Source organism: Mastigoproctus giganteus, chromosome 14 (assembly GCF_048544385.1).
Source record: "Mastigoproctus giganteus isolate SK-2022 chromosome 14, ASM4854438v1, whole genome shotgun sequence".
Lineage (NCBI taxonomy): Eukaryota > Metazoa > Arthropoda > Arachnida > Uropygi > Thelyphonidae > Mastigoproctus > Mastigoproctus giganteus.
Genome location: NC_143588.1, coordinates 68,516,512 through 68,537,945, shown reverse-complemented (window position 1 = coordinate 68,537,945; position 21,434 = coordinate 68,516,512). Strand labels below are relative to the sequence as shown.

The window sequence follows — 21,434 nt, the reverse complement described above, 5'->3', positions numbered from 1 at the left end:
GATGACAGATAGCCGTCTGTCTTCTAATTTCTCCACTAATGTTGGTGTTCCCCAAGGTTCATTACTTTCCCCCACTCTTTTCATGTTGTATATTAATGACTTTCTACAATTGCCAGGAAATTCTATCCATAGTTTTGCTGATGATAACACATTGCATTCCACTTTCCATTTTGAAAAACCTTGCTCTGCTCAATCAGCTTGAACTTCTCAAATATCGCTAACAATTTCTTAAATGCTGATCTCCTGGTAATTCTCCAGTGGGATAAAGACAACTTAGTTGTTGCCTTCAATCCTTCTAAAACTCAGTCTTGTCTTACCGTTCGCATAAAGGATTCTTCTGCTCCTATGCTTATCTTTGGTGACACTCCGATTTCTAGGGAAAATGATATAGCTCTTTTGGAGATTACCCTGACTTCTAATTTCTCTTGGCACAAGCACATTACAAATATTGCTTCTTCTGCAACTGAAAAACTTGGTTTTTTTCTTTCGCTCTCGGCATTTTACTTCTCTTCCAAACAGCAGTTCACTCTGTACAAATAGCAAATCTGTTCTATCAGGGAATATAGTTCCCACATCTGGGACGGTGCCCCCAAAACCTCTCTCAGGCTTCTAGATTCCATTCAGAAGAGGGCAGTTAGGGAGATTAATGATTCATGTCGAACAGAGTCTCTCCATTCTGTTTCATCGACATACTGTTTCTGCTGCATGCCTTTTCTTCAGATACTTCCATGGGCACTGTTCTTCTGATTGGCTTCTATAATTCCCTCTCTTTCTTTCAAAACAGTCCGAACCGGTGCCACAACCAGCCAACATTCATTTACTGTCCAACTGCAAACTCACAAAACCAACTTTTCTTCATCCTCATTTATTCATTCAGCTGCTGTTTTCTGGAACAACCTTCCCTCACCTCATATGTATTTCCTGAAAATTACAGTCTACAGAAGTTCAAGTCTAGAACTTCTTATAAGTAAAGAACACTTTGCTGTTTTTCTTTGCATTCTTTGCCAAAGATTTCTCGTAATCTTCCTTTGCCTGCCTAACCTCCTTTGTGACTTGATTACAGACCGGCTTATATTTACCATAGGCTTCACTGTCACCTGTTAATTTTTTTGTATCCCATTGCATTTTTCTTGTGTAACTTTTTTTTTTTTTTTTGGCTGATGCTGTACAAGCTTGCTTTCTTGCATCGTATGCCTCAACTAATGCTAAGCCATGTATCATTAGTTCACCTGACGTCGATTTAGACCTAAACCTTGAACAATATTTCTTAGTTGGTATGAAAACTCTAGTAGCTGCCAAGGTTAATTGTTTGAATGCTTGCCATTTAGAATTTGCTATTGGTAACATCATCAGTTGGATCCACTGTACAGAATTTAAAAACTGTCTCGGACCACCATAGTCACCTTTATGAAAGCAAAAACCCTTCCCTTTACCTCTGATGGTAGTTACCCCTTTGAGTAAATCCCACTTCAGCACACTGTGATCACTGCCACCTAGTTGTTCCTTTATCTGCAGATTCTTAATGCATGAAGAATCACTACCAATAATCAGATCAACAGTATTACTCCCTCTGGTTCCTCCCAAACATGCTGCTGTAGAAAACAATCATCCAATAAATCCACAAAATTTTTTTTTTTTTTGGCTGATGCCTATAAGCTTGCTTTCTTGCATAATGTGCCCTGCTATTGCTAAATGCTAATGCTAACACACTCCTCTCAAATTTGCTTTCCCAGTGCTTAGGTCACACCAAACTGATTCGACCATCAGGGGTAAAGGGAAGGGTTATTGCTTTCGTAAAGGCGACTACGATGGTCTCAGACAGTATTTAAATTCTATACAGTGGGACCAACTGATGATGTTACCAACAGCAAATTCAAAATGGGAAGCATTCAAAGAACTTATCTTGGAAACTACTAGGATTTATATACCAACTAAGAAATATTGTTCAAGGTTTAGGCCTAAGTGGATATCAGATGAACTAATGAGACATATGGCAGAAAAGAAAAATGCCTGGGATACATACAAATTAACACGTGACTCAGAAGCCTATGATAGATATATGTTGATCTGTAACCAAGTTACAGAGGAGGTTAGGCAGGCGAAGGCAGATTACGAGAAATCTTTGGCAAGGGATGCAAAGAAAAACAGCAAAGAGTTCTCTGCTTATGTAAACTCTAGAAGGAAGGGGATGAATCAGATTGGTCCACTTGATATCGATGGGTCAACTGTTGATGATCCTGCTCAGGTAGCTAACAAACTAAATGAATATTTTGCATTGACATTCACACATGAAGAGTTATTCAGCGAGGGGAATGCCAGAGGTGTATTCAACTCTGGCAGTAAGCTAGATAATCTTGTAATAACTGAGAGTTAAGTGGAGGAGAAATTGTTGAAGATAAACACAAGAAAGGCACCTGGGATGGATGGGATCTATCCAGTTATATTAAAGGAGGCAGCAAAGGAAGTAAGCAAACCCTTAGCCATAATTATGAGAGCTTCCTTGGACTCAGGGGAGGTACCCATAGACCTCAATTCACAAAGGAGGATCAAAAGCTGACACAAGTAATTATAGACCTGTGAGTTTAACTTCTGTTCCAGGAAAATTAATGGAGGCACTGGTTAAAGAAGCACTGCAGGATCATCTAGACAAGACTTCAGTTATAGCTTGTACACAGCATGGTTTTGTTAAGGGGAAAGTCTTGCCTGACCAATTTTATTGGATACTATGATGCAGTCACAAAAGAACTGGATGCAGGGAATAACTTTGATATTATATACTTGCATCTTAGAAAGGCTTTTGATACTGTTGCACATGGAAGACTGCTGCACAAATTGGAGCAGTGTGGCATTGGAGGCAAATTGCTGCTATGGATAAAGGGATGGTTGAGGGGGAGAAGACAGAGAGTGGTAATCAACGGACACTGCTCATCGTGGACTAATGTTATTAGTGGAGTTCCTCAGAGTTCAGTGTTGGGTCCATTATTGTTTTCTGTATTTATAAATAATATTGATGATGGTATATCAAGCTTAATGTCCAAGTTTGCATATGATACAAAGGTTGGCAGGGTTGTTAAGGACACTACTGACACTATGCTGCTGCAACAGGATCTGGAAATGTTGAGCAGATGGGCTGAGAGGTGACAAATGAAGTTTAACATTGACAAATGTAAAGTACTACATATGGGAAACAACAACCCCAGAGCAACGTATCAACTCTGTGGTACTACAGTGACAGTGGTAGAGAATGAAAAGGGCCTAGGGGTAATTGTGCAGGCAGATATGAAGTTCTCTGAGCAGTGCAGACGGGCTGCAAGAATAGCTCATGGTGTCTGGTCAATGATATACAGGAATTTTTCTAGCAGGGATAAGGAAGTGATTATTCCTTTGTATAAGGCAATGGTCAGGCCACGCCTTGAGTACTGTATATAAGTCTGGAGGTCTCATTTCAAGAAGGATGTAGAGCTGCTGGAACAAGTACAGGGAAGGGCAACGAGATTGGTGAAGGGAACAGAAGGGGTACTCTTACCAAAAAAGGCTTCAGTCCTGCAAATTGCAATGTCTGGAAACTAGGCACCTTCGAGGTGATCAAATTGAGGTGTTTAAGACTTTGAATGGATTGAGCAAGCTCAATACTGATGGGATTCTTCTTCTTGCTCAGACTTCACACACGACGGGCACAAATTCAAACTGAGGAAGGATGGTTGCAGAATAGATGTGAGAAGTTTACAGAGACTTTGCCCTAAACTGACTTGAGTTTATTTTACCTACAGAATTAAAGGAAATCAACCTTTTTATATGTCTGGTATATTACAATAATTACAGTAAAAGGAGTTAACCTCATGGCAGCTTCTAATCAACTTAATTTGCAAAAAAAATCTAAAAGCAAGAAATTTTTAAAATATTTTGCATCATTTTTTGATTTAAGAAAGAAATAAGAAAAAAGTACTAAGTCACATATTTATCTCACTTTTTTTGTCTATTTCCGAACTGCACATTTTCCAGAAATGTACAAATTAGCGTAAAACAGAGTAAATTATTTTAAATAAAAAGAATAAACATTTATATCACAGTAGGTAGCACAATTAATTATACTGTATGAATAAATGACAATGAAGTGCTTGCTTTCTTCTGTTCAGTTATTTAACGGTTTGTGCATCAATTATTTTACAGTCTCTTCCAGAAATAAAACAAAAATATATTTGAATAACAGAAGTAACATTTCATTCATAGCAGCAAAGAGTCTATATGCAGTTTAACTATAAAAAATTTCACTAGACTTTATAGACATAACACTTTACAATAAGTCAATGTCTCATTGATATAACATATATATGCCTAAATGACTTGAAGATACTAATTATTAAGAATGCAGTTATGTACAGCTCAAATTGCATACTGTATATCTGACTTATTTTGTATTAGCATCACTTTACAGACTTATTTATTTTCATGAGAAGTGATAGGTAGAATAAATTAAGTGCTATCCTTCCAGATCAAATCCCACACCTAGTTTGTGACCACCTTGGTTGAAGTTCTTTCCTTCCAGAAGAGCTGAGAATGTGAACAAAATTCCTGAAAATAAAAGTAAAATACTATTTGTTATTAAAAATTATAAATGCATAAACTGCTTAAAGAAGATTCTGAATTTTTCTTAATCAATATTTGTACACGCAATCCTACCAAAAAGCCACAGGACAATCTTTTGAGTGAAAAAATCGTGACTTCAAAATATGCAGTTTGGCCTATAACGGTAAACATTTGTTCCAAATATATGCTAAATGATGAGCATCATGAACAATCTAAGAGTTTCAGAGGAGAAATGATTGCTGGATGTCATGTAGGGGAAAATGCATGCCACTGCTCAGGAATTAAACATTCCCAAATGGACAAATGGTAATGTGCTGAAGAAGTGATTGTCGAGAGGTGATACTGAGACCAATAAACGAACAGGCAATCATAAGATTCTGATTAACAGAAACCAATATGTGCTTTGAAATACCTGGTTACTTTAACTCACTATCAGATCCTAGAGAATCTGAGTCTGAAGTTGTGGGCAGCCACAAGCAAACCTGTAAAATGTTTCCAAGATATAGAGAGCTATGTGCCATGATTTTCATAGATGAGTTGCTGCCCACAAGCCTCTGATAACAAAATCAAATGCATGCAATCACTGGTATATTGCTGTGCTTCTTACCACTGGCATAGTATAAAGCTCAATGACCTTAGACTGTGGATTGGAAATTGTTTTTTGTGGAAAAACAAGTCATATATGCTCTTTCAGGATCACTGATGAGATGTGTTTATGTATGGAGTATGCCCAGAGACATACTGAGTGTGTTGCACTAACCAAAGACAGTGGGAAGAGAAGGGATTGTCAAGGTCTGGAGAGGTTCTGAAAGTATGGACTATTTTCACAGGTCTGGTTTCACAAATACTGTATCTTACATTCATGTTTTGAACACAATAACATTGGAATACTGTAGCAATCAGCACAGAGCTGCACCTTAATCCAAATGAACATCTTTGGGATGAAATGGAACACACAATTAAGGCAAGACCTATAAAGATGGACCTCTCTCTTAGTAGATTCATGAGTACTTGAAAGGAGTGGAGCACAATACTACAAACTTGCTAACAGAAATCATTAGTCCTCTACAATGTAATGACAGTCACTATGGCAAAAGGTGGATAAACATGCTATTAATTTCTTTGAATGAAAACATTGTGTTGAAAAATACAAATACTTTCAGAATTAATGTTTTAAAAAATCCTATTGTTTTTAGCATGTATACTATCTGTGTTTATGGCAATATACTATATTTTACATAAACTGACAAGTAATAAATACGGTGACCTCAATGGTCAGGTGATAGATTCACAATAGCCTGTCCATGTTCCAGGAAAATTTTCACCTAGATGCTACATGGAAAAAGAATATTGAGAAGCATCCTGCATGTAATAAATACCTTTTTCTTGAAATTGCATATTAAATATAATATGTCTATAATATATCTAGGTACATCTAAGCATATTAAATTATTTATATAATTTAATATGTGTAGTCAGTAGTAGAAGAAATAGGTCCAAGTCATTCCTTAAATGCTAGCATGAAGCAACTCCAGGAGAGTTCATTTTATTTATTATTGTTTTTTTTAATGTGAACATAAGATTTTAGCAGTCAATGAACAAAATTATGGTGATTAACATATCCATTTAATTTGAAACCACCTCATCAGATAAAGTAATTTGATTTTTAGCATTAGTAGAGGCATACAATGTAAGAAAGCAAGCTTATGCAGTATCAGCCAAAAAAAAAAAAAAACGCTCCGATTTCACCCCTCCGTTTGTTCCAAATACCTGTCCAGCTCAGCCTTATATTTATTTTGGCTATCGATTTCTACAACAAGGGTTGGAAGTCTGTTCCACCAACCAACTACCTGCAGGCTAAAGGCAAATTTCTGCACATCTATCCTACAACTGTCTTTCCTCAATTTGAATTTATGCCCTCTCAGGTGATTATTCTGAGCAAGAGGAAGAATCCCATCAGCACTGAGCATGCTCAAACCATTCAAGGCTTTATACACCTCAATCAGATCACCTCGCAGGTGCCTAGTATCCAAGCACTGTAATCTGCAAAACTCAAGTCTTTCTTTGTAAGAGCAACCCTTTGTTCCATTCACTAATCTTGTTGCCCTTCTCTGTACTCGTTCCAACAGCTCTACATCCTTCTTAAAATGAGGCTTCCAGACCTGTAAACAGTACTGAAGGTGTGGCCTGACCATTGCCTTATACAAGGGGATAATCACCTCCTTATCCCTGCTAGAAAAATTCCTGTATATCATTGACAAGACACCATGAGCTACTCTTGAAGACTGTCTGCACTAGCAATGTCAGCATCTGAAATAGCAATGGCTTTAGATTCTATCAATTGGTCTTGTGAGATATTATACTCACTAGATCTGCTTCTTTCAGTGGTAAAGCAGTAAAGCCTGCCGATACCTGTTGCACCATGCATGTGAAGGTTTACAGTTTGAAATCATAATTACATATGTATTTAATCAAACTTGGCTTGGTACAGTCCTTCTCTAATTCAGCACCATTACTTTTCATAATGCTGTTGAACACACTAAAAGCCAGTGTTGGAAAAAAAAAAATTAATATGTTGAGCCACAAACTTGTTTATTATTATTTTTTTTTTTTCATGTGGTGCCCAGCCTTTGTACTTATCCAATTAATAAGGAAAATGGAAAAATTGCTTTTAAATGATACACAAGACCACTAATTTGTGATTTGAGATACCTAGGGGATAGGTATCCAAGATAATGGTATCAGCTGTGTACTTAAAAAGATTATTAGTGAGAAAAATATCAATTAATTACGTAGAATTTATTTTAAAATAATTTTTCTACAAAAAGCATGCAACGTTTCCTTACCATAAACATATTTTCATGCAAATTCGAACAGTCTTAACCCCCAATGAATATATTTCTTAGGTTTTAAATATTCATTCCTGTTTTCAAGTTTTACACTCCTTTCATAAAGAGGTGCCTCCGTAGCCAGGTGGGAAGGAGCAGCAGTGCGTAGCACATGCTTCTTGATTAGACTAGTGGGAAGGAGCAGCAGTGCGTAGCACATGCTTCTTGATTAGACCGGGGGTTCGAGCCCGTCACCACCAAATACGGAGGATGCGGAAAGGTCAGGAAATGACCACCGCATATTCCCGGAGCAATATGGCCTTAGTTGCTAATGCTCCTAAAAAAAAAAAAACAAATAACAAATAACTTTCATATAGCATTAACCACTGCATAATCTTCTGTATTCGTTGAACGCACTAACTGTTAAACTGTTATTTTAATCTTAGAGCCTAAATATTTACCAACAGATATAACATATGTGTCCTCTGTCCTCTGTAACGAATCCTCTGTACCACTTATTCTGTATGGTTAGATGTATTTTCAGTTTTTTATGCTTCAACCACCAAATTTTAATATAACCGAGAGCACATTTTAACACGGCCACTATGGCACATTGTGTTAGGTTAGGTTGGTTAGGTTAGTATGCTACTGCAACAGTATACTATAGTATGACAGTATGTTACCGCAAAAGAATCTAGAAAAGTTGGGCAGATGGGATGAGAGGTGGCAAATGAAATTTAACAGAGACAAAAGCAAAGTACTGCATATGGGAAGCAGTAACCCCAGAATAACGTACCAACTCTGTGGTACTACACTTGGGGTAGTGGAGAATGAAAAGGACTTGGGGGTAATTGTGCAGTCAGATATGAAGTTTTATGAGCAATACAGACAGGCTGCAAGAGTAGCTCATGGGGTCTTGTCAATGATATATAGGAACTTTGCTAGCAAGGATAAGGAGGTAATTATCCCCTTGTATAAGGCAATGGTCAGGCCACACCTTGAATACTGCATACAGGTCCTGAGATCTCATTTTAGGAAAGATGTTGAGCTACTAGAACAAGTAAAGAGAAGGGCAACAAGATTAGTCGGTGGAACAAAGGGCTGCAGTTACCAAAATAGGCTTAAGTTTTGCAAATTGCAGCATCTGGAGACTAGGTACCTGCCAGGTGATCTGATTGAGGTGTATAAGGCCTTGAATGGTTTGAGGATGCTCAGTGCTGATGGGATTCTTCTTCTTGCTCAGATTACAAACCTAAGGGGGTATAAATTCAGACTGAGGAAAGACAGTTGTAGAATAGATGTACAGAAATTTGCCTTTAGCTAGTGGTTGGTTGATTGCTGGAATAAACTTCGATCTATCATTGTGGAAGTCGATACCTTAAATAAATTCAAGGCAGAAGTGGAAAAAGTTTTGAGTGAATGAATGGATGGGTGAAATGGGAGAGTTTTTTTTTTTTTTTTTTGGCTGATTCTGTAGAAGCTTGCTTTCTTGCATCGTATGCCTCTACTAATGCTAATATTATAAGTAAGGCCTTACAGGGATTAATGTGATCACTTGATTCTGATTTTCTTAAATGAAAATGCAGGGATAGAGAGTATACTGAAATGTGCAGATGATGTCAAGATTGGGAGCATGGTTAACTATCAGTGCCAAGCAGGACTCTTTTGCGATGACTTGGATAGGATTCAAGGCAGCCCAAAAAATGGCAGATTTCTTTTAATGTAACATAATGTGAGATCTTACACTTGGAGAAACAGCAATCAATTTCTTTTCCTACTGCTTTTAATTCAGCATCACACAAGTGTATCAGTTATATTATTTATACACTTGGCATAACTTATCACTTATACACCAAGTGTATAAATTATATTATATTAGCATTAGCAGTGGCAGATAATGCAAGAAAGCAATCTTATATATCATCAGAAATAAAAAAAAAAAAAAAAAAAAAAGACACCTCCCATTTCACCTATCCATTTCTCCAATAGTTTGTCTGGTGTCTAGTTCTTCCTTGAATTTATTTTAAGCTATCAACCAACTTCCACAACAACAGATGGTTGATTGCATCACTATAGAACAGCTACAGAAATTACATCACTATAAAACAGCCAAGAATGAAGAGAGACAACTGAGCCCAGTGTGGGTACAAGTAGAAAAAAAGTTATGCTTCTTTAAATCTATCGTTAATCTCTTTCATAAACAGACAAGCAAAAACAGTAGATTTAATTCTGTGCAACCAAGGCTTTTCCATCATATAACTAACCATACAGCTCATCAACTGCATGACATGTTATAATGGTAGAAAAAATTAAACTTTGTAACCTTTGTTATTACAAAGATTATGAAGAAATTCAATTGATTTTTTCACAATCTTTCTTTGAGTGTATGAAATTGACTGAATATCTCCACAGTACATTATTAAAATTAAAATGTTACATAAACCAATAAAAGATTGCACATACCTCCTTATAATTATTATTTGTTAAGAAGAATAGGGTTTATTTTTTTTTTACCTTCCAATGCCGGTCTCTTTTTTTCCCCTGAAATTAAATAATGATGTAAAACTGATAATCTTATGATATAATCATGCATAGGACAGGGTAAAACGAATATTTCTAACTGGAACAGAAATATTTAAGGAAATAACAAAACAACCTAGGTATAAAAATGGCTGTTAAGAGTTGGAGATATCCTCAGGATTTCACAGCCTTTTTTTCACTTATTGGGGAAAACAGCATTTCTAATTAAAATCAGATTAAATCTCTCTCTCTCTCTCTCTCTCTCTCTCTCTCTCTCTCTCTCTCACACACACACACACACACACACACACACACACACACACACACACACACACACACACACACACACACACACCTTGGAAGATCTGCTGCATTACCTATATTATCAAAAGTTCACACTCTCCTATAAATTGTGGACTTATCCATTCCTGCTGTAAAACTTCCAATATCCTTTTGTCTTTAATTAGACAGTTGTATTTAGCATTTTTAAATGATAAGAGAACTCCACAGTAGGTTCAGAAATATTATCCGCAAATAAATACTGTAATAGTTCACTATACTGAATGTAGGGTTTCTAATAATGACAGGGTCAATAAGTAACTGTTGCTTTCAAAATGTCGATTTAAGTGTTACTCATTTAATTTAATTTAATTTCATGTTTACTAACTTAATCTCATGTCATGCCTTTCACGCCACATATCAAAAATATTTTTGTTGTGACATATATCCAGTTTGCTATTCTCCAAACAGTTTTATCATGGCTAATATTGAGAACAAAGACATTCATCTGGGTAACAGAAAAACTATAGTGAAAGTAGATGCTCTATTTCCTTAAACTGCATCCAATATACCACAATGATAAAATGGAAATAACTACATTCAGTGAAATTCTGAAATGCATCTTGAAATATAGCCTTACTGATGAAAACAAAGTAAAGGTGCTGGACCCAAAGATTCTCAATTAGCAATGGAGTTCTTGAAAAATACTATGTTCATGGATGAATTCTGATTCAAAGAGGTCCCCCTAGAAAGAAATATCTGGGTACAGAAAAAGTTTATGAACAGAGTTGATATCATGGTTTAGTAACAGAAGGAAGGAAAGAGCTTATTTCTGATGTGGGATGCCTGAATACAATGGCATAAAACAGAATCTCAGGAAAGATCAGATACACTCCAGTAGAATGAACATACTATCATGGTTTTGGTTTAGTAACAGAAGGAAGGAAAGAGCTTATTTCTGATGTGGGATGCCTGAATACAATGGCATAAAACAGAATCCCAGGGAAGATCAGATACACTCCAGTAGAATGAACATACCACGCACTTGCCACAAAGGCTAAAACAAATTAGCAGCCTTCTCCAAGTTCCTGGATGTGTACTGTAAATATGAATCAGAACCTACAGAATATGAACCCACACAATTTTAACTTTCACAACAAATTACTGGAAGTTGGCACCTTTTAATCTGCTAAATATGGGATTCACTGTAATCAATATACAAAAATCTCAGAGAATTGAACAAAAAATGTTTAATAATACCTGGCACTGAAGGTCTTGCAATAATAATACTAATATGTGTAAGGTATTTAGTTGCCTATATAAAATATAATAAATGAAAGTTATCATCAAATATACTAATTTTATTCTGTCCTATGTATGTGTAAATTAAAATTTTTAATTAAGAGGCTTTGATACCTTGTTGAATCCTGTGTGTAAATGACAGGCCTACTTGGCTGGAATTGTTTACTTTTGCCTGAAATAATACAATATATAAGCGTTATATTGGCTGATTTTTAATTGTCAAATATGAACTAATTTTACATAAATTTATATAAAAACTAATTTATATTAGTTTATACAAAAACTGCATTATACAAAAAAAATTAATATTTATTTAAATTTAAAATTTATTTTATAAGCTTAACAAAACCAAAAATTTCAGTTAAAATACCTTAATTAAAACAAATTAACACAATTATTAAAACAAAATGCATCATTATGCTACTCAGTCTTTTTTTTAATGAAAACTCCAAACACAAAAGGCATTAGCATTAGTAGAGGCATATGATGCAAGAAAGCAAGCTTATGCAGCATCAGCCAAAAAAAAAAAAAAAAAACCACTTCCATTTCACCCCTCCGTTCATTCGAAATACCTGTCCAGCTGAGCCTTAAATTAGAACCTATAGTACTTAGTACCATGGGTAGGTTGAAGATTGAGAACACAAAAGATACTTGTTGACATTGGACTTGAATTTCTATCAATTAAATATCATGATTGTGTGTGTATGCAGTCTTAACTTTCCATCAATATCAAGCTAGAAACTAAAATGTCTTTTCTGTGTGCATGTGGTTCTGTAGTTCATGTCTTAAAACCATATGCATACAAACAAATTTCCAAGTGCTTGAATGGTATGAGTGTTATGCCTTTAGAGATGAGCTCCCTTTATTATAAAAATTTTTATTTGAACAGTTACAATATTTTTGAAAATTCTATATATATATTGTAGTGTGATAGTTATTAAAATTTATATAAATAGACATTCCTAAATAATCATAAGGCATTCATTAACATAAACAGAGACTATCCTCATTCCACTTTCTAAAAGCCTGTCCTGTTAGAAAAATCTTCAAATACAGAAACAGCAATGGAGTTACCTTATAAGCACATGCAGAACAAGAAATTGCAATTATTAAACTTCTACATAAATGAGTACATATTTTTTCACTGGAAAGTCTTTTAGAGAAAAGGCTTTCCAGTGAAACATTTTTAAGGCTCATCTGAAAAGCCTTTCAGATAGGCAAATCACTAATGCAATATATGCAATTAAATGCAATGATACAATTATTAAAAACTTATGAAGTTCTCCTATTTAGCTTAATATAATAAGATCCCTGGGAAACTAGTATTCAATTTAATTAATCAAATTAACAGAATAGGCTAAACAAAAAAAAAAAAAAAAATCTTGAATTCATTTCGAAAATATGTGTTTCAAAAACAATTCTATTTTCAGAGTAGAACACCACAATTTGCACCTTCTGAACCCCCGGGGGCTTACTCACCCAAGCCCATACCATCTGGTGAGTATGGGCTTGGCACACCCAGGGTCCTGAGCTGGATATCATCATTCTTCTCTTACTTGGTGATTCCCTTCTACTTTTGACTCTCTCTCTCTCTCTCTCTCGGAGTAACTTGGAAACTTTTTTTTTTCCTGGTGCAGCATAAGCCTCAGGCTTCCTTGCACCATATGGCTATTAATAATAATAATAATAATAATAATAATAATAATAATAAACCCTCAGTTACTATTCTAAAGAAATATAAACTACAGTTTCTTCAATCACCACTCATAATCAAAGATTTCTTCATTTTTGTGTTTAGCGTTTGTATTTCTTTGTGCTTGGATATTCCTTACCAAAACCTTCCAAATCCAGACTACATTTATCTGCTGTACTTTTTTTATTTATATAGCAATAAGATGTAGCTGCGAACACACCTATTCAAACACGGGATCTTTTTTCCTTTTGCTTGTATTCAGCTTTGGGAGCATCCCTTTTCACCATCCAACAATAATCAGCTAACATGGGAGCACTCCATTTGCTTTTGTATCTTTGTTCCAGTACTGTGATGTCTTGATGGAAGCACTTATCATGTTCACTGCTAACGGCACCACAGTTTGGAGGGAAGAAATCCAGGTGTGAGTGCAAGAAATGCATCTTCAATGACATGTTGCACCCCAGTTTTTCGTAAGAAGTAATTAGATCTTCAACAAGCTGCCGGTAGTTGCCGGCTTTAACATTTCCTAGAAAACCAGTCGAAATATTTTAAAAGGCTTTCCACACTGATTTCTTGCTATCACTAAGGACACATTCAAACTGTTTATCTTTGAAAAGTTGCCTTATTTGTGGACCAATGAAAACACCTGCCTTAATCTTCTCTGTACTAAGTATTGGGAATTTCTTTTGCAAGTATGTGAATGCAGGACCATTCACTTTCAAAGCCTTCACGAAATTTTTCACGAGTCCCAGTTTGATGTGGAGTGGTGGAAGCAAAACTTTATTTGGATCTACCAGAGGTTCAAATGCTACGTTCTTTGTTCCAAGTGTTAATGATTTTCATTGAGGCCAACTCATCTTCTCATAGTGCATATCCTTGGCACAACTATACCACTCACAGAGAAAGCAACAATACTTAGTGTAACCCTTTTGTAGTCGTAATAAATTGGTGATTACATTTAAATCACCACATATCTGCCACTCATACTTTTGACAGTGTACATCTAAGAAGATGTTCTCCATGTTTGCGTATGTTTCTTTTTTGTGGATGGCATATTTTGCAAGAGGCACTGAAGGCGGCATATATCCATTGTGTAATAACACAGCCTTAGGGCTAACCTTAGAAGCATTTATAAATGGTTGCCATCCTTTGGGAAAGTGCCTCGTGTTCACTGCTGCCATTAGACCATCAACACCCTTACAAACAGTGAGTTCCCCTTCTGTTTGATAGAATTTATCGTAGTCTTTATTTCAAGTACAAAATGTTATCACTTTCACAGAATGATCTAGAAGATTCCAATGTTGTATAGCCTCAAGGCCAAAAGCTCTGCCTTATTCTAAGGCAGTTCGAGATCTCTGATGAAGTCATTAAGCTCATTTTCTGTGTTCAGAAGAATAATAGGTTTTCACAAAATGGTGGATCTCTTGACGTAGACAGCTGCTGTACTTCTTTGTGTATATTAAGTTGATGTTTATCACTGTCTTCATTTTCATCAGAGTGTACAGAAAAATGGTTGGGTGGGTCAGGAATTTGCCACGAGGAAAGGAAAATTGCAGATGGTATATTTGGGTACGTCCTGTCCACTTTTTCTTCATTGTCATTCCTTTTCTAATGAGAAGCACCATACAGAAGTAACAGTCTGTGCCATGATTTGTTGTCTCCCTCCATATGATGGGCACTGTGAAAGGCATAAAATGCACCTTTCGATTTATCCACATGTTGAGTTTTGATGAACAGGTAGTGTAGCATATGTGTGGAGCCCGGTTCTTGCACTGGTTGCCTGCTTTACACCCAAAGTACAAGAAGTAGGCCTTTTTTATGGCTCGAGTTAAGGGAAACTTTCTCGAAGCCAACATGACTTCTCCACATATGTAACGTTTCTGTTACATATGTGGAGAAGACAAAAATACTGTGCAAAAAGTAAGGATCCCAGAGAACAACCATTAACTGAGAACAAATTACCCAGCACCTAGCCGTACTGGAGGATTACTGCAACAGAGTTGATGATGCATTTGAGGTGAAAACAACTCATCACTTGATGAAGAGTGAGGTGGCAGTTGTCAATCACATGGTAAGAGCATGATGGTACTGAAACTGCAGTGCTGCCATGCATTTTACTGAGAGCTGTAGTTGATAATATACAGTAACTCACTAATATGAGACATTAGCATTAGTAGAGGCATATGATGCAAGAAAGCAAGCTTATGCAGCATCAGCCAAAAGGAAATAAAAAAAAAAAACCTTCCACTTCACCCCTCCGTTTGTTCGAAATACCTGTCCAGCTGAGCCTTAAATTTATTTAGGCTATCAACTTCCACAACAAGGGATGGAAGTCTGTTCCACCAACCAACTACCCGCTGGCTAAAGGCAAATTTCTGCACATCTATCCTACATCTGTCTTTCCTCAATTTGAATTTATGCCCTCTCAGGTGATTATTCTGAGCAAGAGGAAGAATCCCATCAGCATTGAGCATGCTCAAACCATTCAAACCTTTATACACCTCTATCAGATCACCTCGCAGGTGCCTAGTATCCAAGCATTGTAGTCTGCAAAACTCAAGTCTTTCTTTGTAAGAGCAACCCTTTGTTCCATTCATTAATCTTGTTGCCCTTCTCTGTACTCGTTCCAACAGCTCTACATCCTTCTTGAAATGAGGCCTCCAGACCTGTATACAGTACTCAAGGTGTGGCCTGACCATTGCCTTATACAAGGAATAATCACCTCCTTATCCCTGCTAGAAAAATTCTTGTATATCATTGACAAGATACAATGAGCTACTCTTGCAGCCCATCTGCACTGCTCAGAGAACTTCATATCTGCCTGCACAATTACCCCCAGGTCCTTTTCATTCTCTACCACTGTCAGTGTAGTACCACAGAGTTGATACATTGCTCTGGGGTTGCTGTTTCCCATATGTAGTACTTTACATTTGTCAATGTTAAACTTCATTTGCCACCTCTCAGTCCATCTGCTCAACCTTTCCAGATCCTGTTGCAGCAGCATAGCATCAGTAGTGTTCTTAACAACCCTGCCAACCTTTGTATCATATGCAAACTTGGACATTAAGCTTGATATACCATCATCAATATTATTTATAAATACAGAAAACAATAATGGACCCAACACTGAACTCTGAGGGACTCCACTAATAACATTACTCCACGATGAGCAGTGTCCATTGATTACCACTCTCTGTCTTCTCCCCCTCAACCATCCCTTTATCCATAGCAGCCATTTGCCTCCAATGCCACACTGCTTCTATTTGTGCAGCAGTCTTCCATGTGCAACAGTATCAAAAGCCTTTCTAAGATCCAAGTATATAATATCAAAGTTATTCCCTGCATCCAGGTCTTTTGTGACTGCATCATAGTATCCAATCAAATTGGTCAGGCAGGACTTCCCCTTAACAAACCCATGCTGTGTCTGAGCTATAACTGAAGTCTTGTCTAGATGATCCTGCAGTGCTTCTTTAACCAGTGCCTCCATTAATTTTCCTGGAACAGAAGTTAAACTCACAGGTCTATAATTACTTGTGTCAGCCTTTGACCCTCCATTGTAAATTGGAGTCACATTTGCACATCTCCAGTCTATGGGTACCTCCCCTGAGTCCAAGGAAGCTCTCATAATTATGGCTAAGGGTTTGCTTGCTTCTTTTTCTGCCTCCTTTAATATAACTGGATAGATTCCATCTATCCAGTTATATTAAAGGTGCCTTTCTTGTGTTTATCTTCAACAATTTCTCTCCCACTTTACTCTCAGTTATTACAAGATTATCTAGCTTACTGCCAGAGTTGAATACACCTCTGGCATTCCCCTCGCTGAATAACTCCTCATGTGTGAATGTCGATGCAAAATATTCATTTAGTTTGTTAGCAAACCGAGCAGGATCTTCAACAGTTGAACCATCAATATCAAGTGGACCAATCTGATTCATCCCCTTCCTTCTAGAGTTTACATAAGTAAAGAACTCTTTGCTGTTTTTCTTTGCATCCCTTGCCAAAGATTTCTCGTAATCTGCCTTCGCCTGCCTAACCTTTGTAACTTGGTTACAGATCAACTTATATCTATCATAGGCTTCTGTGTCACGTGTTAATTTATATGTATTCCATGCATTTTTCTTCTCTGCCATATGTCTCATTAGTTCATCTGACATCCTTTCAGGCCTAAACCTTGAACAATATTTCTTAGTTGGTATGTAAATCCTAGTAGTTTCCAAGATAAGTTCTTTGAATGCTTCCCATTTTCAATTTGCTGTTGGTAACATCATCAGTTGGTCCCACTGTATAGAATTTAAATACTGTCTCAGACCATCGTAGTCACCTTTACGAAAGCAATAACCCTCTCCTTTACCCCTGAAGGTAGTTACCTCTTTGAGTAAATCCCACTTCAGCACACTGTGATCACTGCCACCTAGTGGTTCTTTTATCTGCAGATTCTTAATGCATGAAGAATCACTACTGATAATCAAATCAAGAGTATTACTCCCTCTAGTTGCCTCCCGAACATGCTGATGTAGAAAACAATCATCCAATAAATCCACAAAAGCCTTGCTAGTGTGTGAGTGTCCAACCCACAAATTCCAGTCAATATCTGGGAAATTAAAATCCCCCATTATAAGACTCTCTGATTTACTGACCCACTCTATTTCCCTGTAGAGTTTCTTATTGTATTCATCAGAGTCATTAGGCCTATAGCACACTCCTACTCTCGATTTTGATATCCCAATGCTTATGTCACACCAAACTGACTCGACACTGCACTGTCCAGCGATGTCGACTGGCTTCACTTCCTTGGATTTTATGTGTTTCTTAACTAACAGCATAACCCCTCCTCCCTTCCTATCCTGTCTATCCTTTCTGTAGACGTTGTACTCCCCAAATTCCAGTTCTGCATTCCTTATATCTGTGTGACACCATGTCTCTGATATCCCAACAATATCCGCCTTTGATGCTTTGATTCGTCAAATTTATTTACCAAACTCCTAGCATTGGTGTACATGCAAGTATACATGCACATGATCCTATTCTTAGCTACCCTAACACAACCCATGTGTTTACTTGTACTGCAATGACTCCCAGCAGTCTCTGAAATATCCTGCATCTTGTTTTCCAGGCATCTGCTCATTCCAATAGAAGCCGTGCAAGAATCACTTTCACCTCTGCCAGTGGCTACTGTTAATCTATTAGTCCTTGTATCCCCCCACGGTAGCAGTTTTCCAACCCACCGAACACTGCCTCGATAGCATCAGCAAATATTTTTGCACCTTTTCTATTTAAGTGTATCCCATCCCTGTAGAAGCAGTCTCTCCTGTTAACCCCAACAGGAGAGGCCCCTGAGACCCCAACTATAATTCGAAAACAAGAGTCAATCAACAAATTGTAATGTGATTTTCGTGTTCAGCAGCATAAAATTAGTCAAGATTGGGTATTTACATTTTCATAACATGTTATGTGTGACCGGTGTAACAGGCAATCCTAAAAAATCACCTAACACACTTGGTATTTTTCTTACCAATAATCTTTTGAAGTACACAGCTGATATTATGATCTTGGATACCTATCCTCTAGGTATCTCAAATCACAAATTAGTGATCTTGTGTATCATTTAAAAGCAATTTTTAAATTTTCCTTATTAATTGGATAAGTACAAAGGCTGGGCACCACATAAAAAAAAAAATAATTAACAAGTTTGTGGCTCAACATATTAATTTTTTTTATCCAACACTGTGACTATTAATGTGTTAAACACCATTTTGAAAAGGAATGGTGTTGAATTAGAGAAAGACTACCAAAACAAGTTTGATTAAATACATATCTAATTATGATTTCAAACTTTAAATCTACACATGCATGGTGCAACAAGTATTGGCAGGCTTTACTGTTAAATCATGGTTTTACTGCTTTACCACTGAAAGAAGCAGATCCAGTGAGTATAATATCTCACAAGGCTAACTGATAGAATCTAAAGTCATTGCTATTTCCTATGAAAAATTGGCAATTTAGATAAACTGAAATGTAAACGACTAAATGTGTACATTATAACAAATTATGTTGTATGTATTAAACCATCAACAGTCAAATTCTAATTTTGTAACATGAGTGGTGGCGGGGATGACACCTTACTCTTTATCTTTGCTGACAATTTTTTAGTTTTAATAATTTCACTGATACACTTTGAATTAACATGAAGGTCCAAATTTAAAAATTATTCCAGACTAGCACCATTGTAAAGCTAAATGATAGACAAAACCAGAATGTCACTAATTTGTGATCTGAGATACCTAGAGGATAGGTATCCAAGTTCATAATGAACTACTACATACATAATGAATGCTACTTACCTTGTAGCATAGGATGCTTACATTTACCCCATTTATTTCTTTAGTTGATATGAATTTCTGAAGTTGATATAAATAGTAATTAGGGTGAAATCTATATTAAAACTAAAAAACCAAGTTTTTTAGTTTTAATAATTTCACTGATACACTTTGAATTAACATGAAGGTCCACAAATTTAAAAATTATTCCAGACTAGCACCATTGTAAAGCTAAATGATAGACAAAACCAGAATGTCACTAATTTGTGATCTGAGATACCTAGAGGATAGGTATCCAAGTTCATAATGTCAGCTGTGTACTTCAAGAGATTATTGGTTGGAAAAAATACCAAGCGTGTTAGATGATTTTTTAAGGTTGCCTATTATACTGGTCAACATGTAAAATGTTACGAGAACAAAAATACCTAATATTGACTAATTTTAGGTTGCTGAACATGAAAATCACATTAAAATTTGTTGATCGGCTCTTTACTGGGCCTCGGTGACAAGGCAGTTATAAAAAACTTCTGACCATGAGGCAATGGTACCAATCCCTCATGCTACTTACCTTGCAGCATAGGATGCTTACATTTACCCCATTTATTTCTTTAGTTGATATGAATTTCTGAAGTTGATATAAATAGTAATTAGGGTGAAATCTATATGAAGACAAAACAGTATAACAGCAGCATGAGATAATATCTGAACTCCCCAGACCACCCACTCTGCATGATATAAAGCACACTGAGAACCATAAACAAAGTCTCAATAAACAGAATGTGATGGGGCAGATGGATCTTAATACAAAATGGTTTGTTTGACCGACTTCGGGGATAAGTAAAAACCAAAAAAAGTAGTAATGCATTGATAAAGGTTTCACAGGGATTCTGACTGCAGTAATGCAATTTTCATTTTTCAAATTTTATAATTTATATAAATACAACCATTATTTGTGTATTTATTTAGTTGGGGGCATAAAATATTTTAATATTTAGAATTTTTACTTTGTTATATGAAACTTTTCCTTAAAATTTTGAGATATGTTTTATTACACTTGCATTACCATATTTCTCAAACCTGTCATATAGTTCTCTCTTTGAAATATAATAAAGGAAATACAAAAAGACATGTTCAATAAAGCAGCCTAATTATATATTTGATGTTTTCATGAAAGTGCAGGTAAAGTCATATTTGGGTTTACAGACACCATATGTATAAGAACACAAATTTACAAGTGCTTGAATGGTATGCCTTTAGAGATCGGCTCCCTTTATTATAAAAATATTTTATTTGAATAGTTGAAATATTTTAGAAAATTCCATATATCTTATAGTGTGATGGTTATTGAAATTTATGTAAATACACATTGCCAGTTTAGTAATGGTCATTGGTGGTCTGGGTCTTTGGCACACATTTTTTGAGGTCCCAAAAATAAGGTAATGGGAGCAGTAGACTAATGGTAATTGCATTACTCCAGAGTAAATACAGCCTTACTAGGTTTACCCTTTCTATCCATGTGACCCAATGAGAGCGGGCGCCTCCGTAGCCAGGTGGGAAGGAGCAGCAGCGCATAGCACACGCTTCTTGATTAGACCGGGGTTCGAGCCCGTCACCACCAAATACGGAGGATGCAGAAAGGTCAGGGAATGACCACCTCATATCCCGGAGCAATATGGCCTTAGTTGCTAATGCTCCTAACAACCAAATAACAAACAAACAAACAAACAGACACAATGAGAGAGTAAAAACCTTATGATACAATACCTTTCAATTTAGCAGACCATGTGGGTTCTCAAGGCCTGTAAAACCAGGCTTACACATGCATGAAACATGAAAAAAAAGGCTCGCACATGCATAAAGTATCTCACAGCAGTTAATATGTTAGATTGTTATTTGTTATTTGTTAGT

The 21,434-nt window shown here is 36.4% G+C and overlaps 1 protein-coding gene across 1 annotated transcript in view; it reads right to left on the bottom strand.

Moving 5' to 3' along the window:
* Positions 1–4,465: 4,465 nt before the first annotated feature.
* LOC150075203 (non-selective voltage-gated ion channel VDAC2-like) overlaps positions 4,466–21,434 on the bottom strand; it is a 65,839-nt gene continuing 48,870 nt past the window's right edge. Inside the window, exons 7-8 of the mRNA XM_090388736.1 lie at positions 11,631–11,688; positions 4,466–4,572 (exon numbers count right to left, since the gene is read on the bottom strand). Of these exons, the coding sequence (XP_090244862.1) occupies positions 4,481–4,572; positions 11,631–11,688 (150 nt within the window). The 3' untranslated portion in view covers positions 4,466–4,480. The remainder of the gene's footprint in view (positions 4,573–11,630; positions 11,689–21,434) is intronic.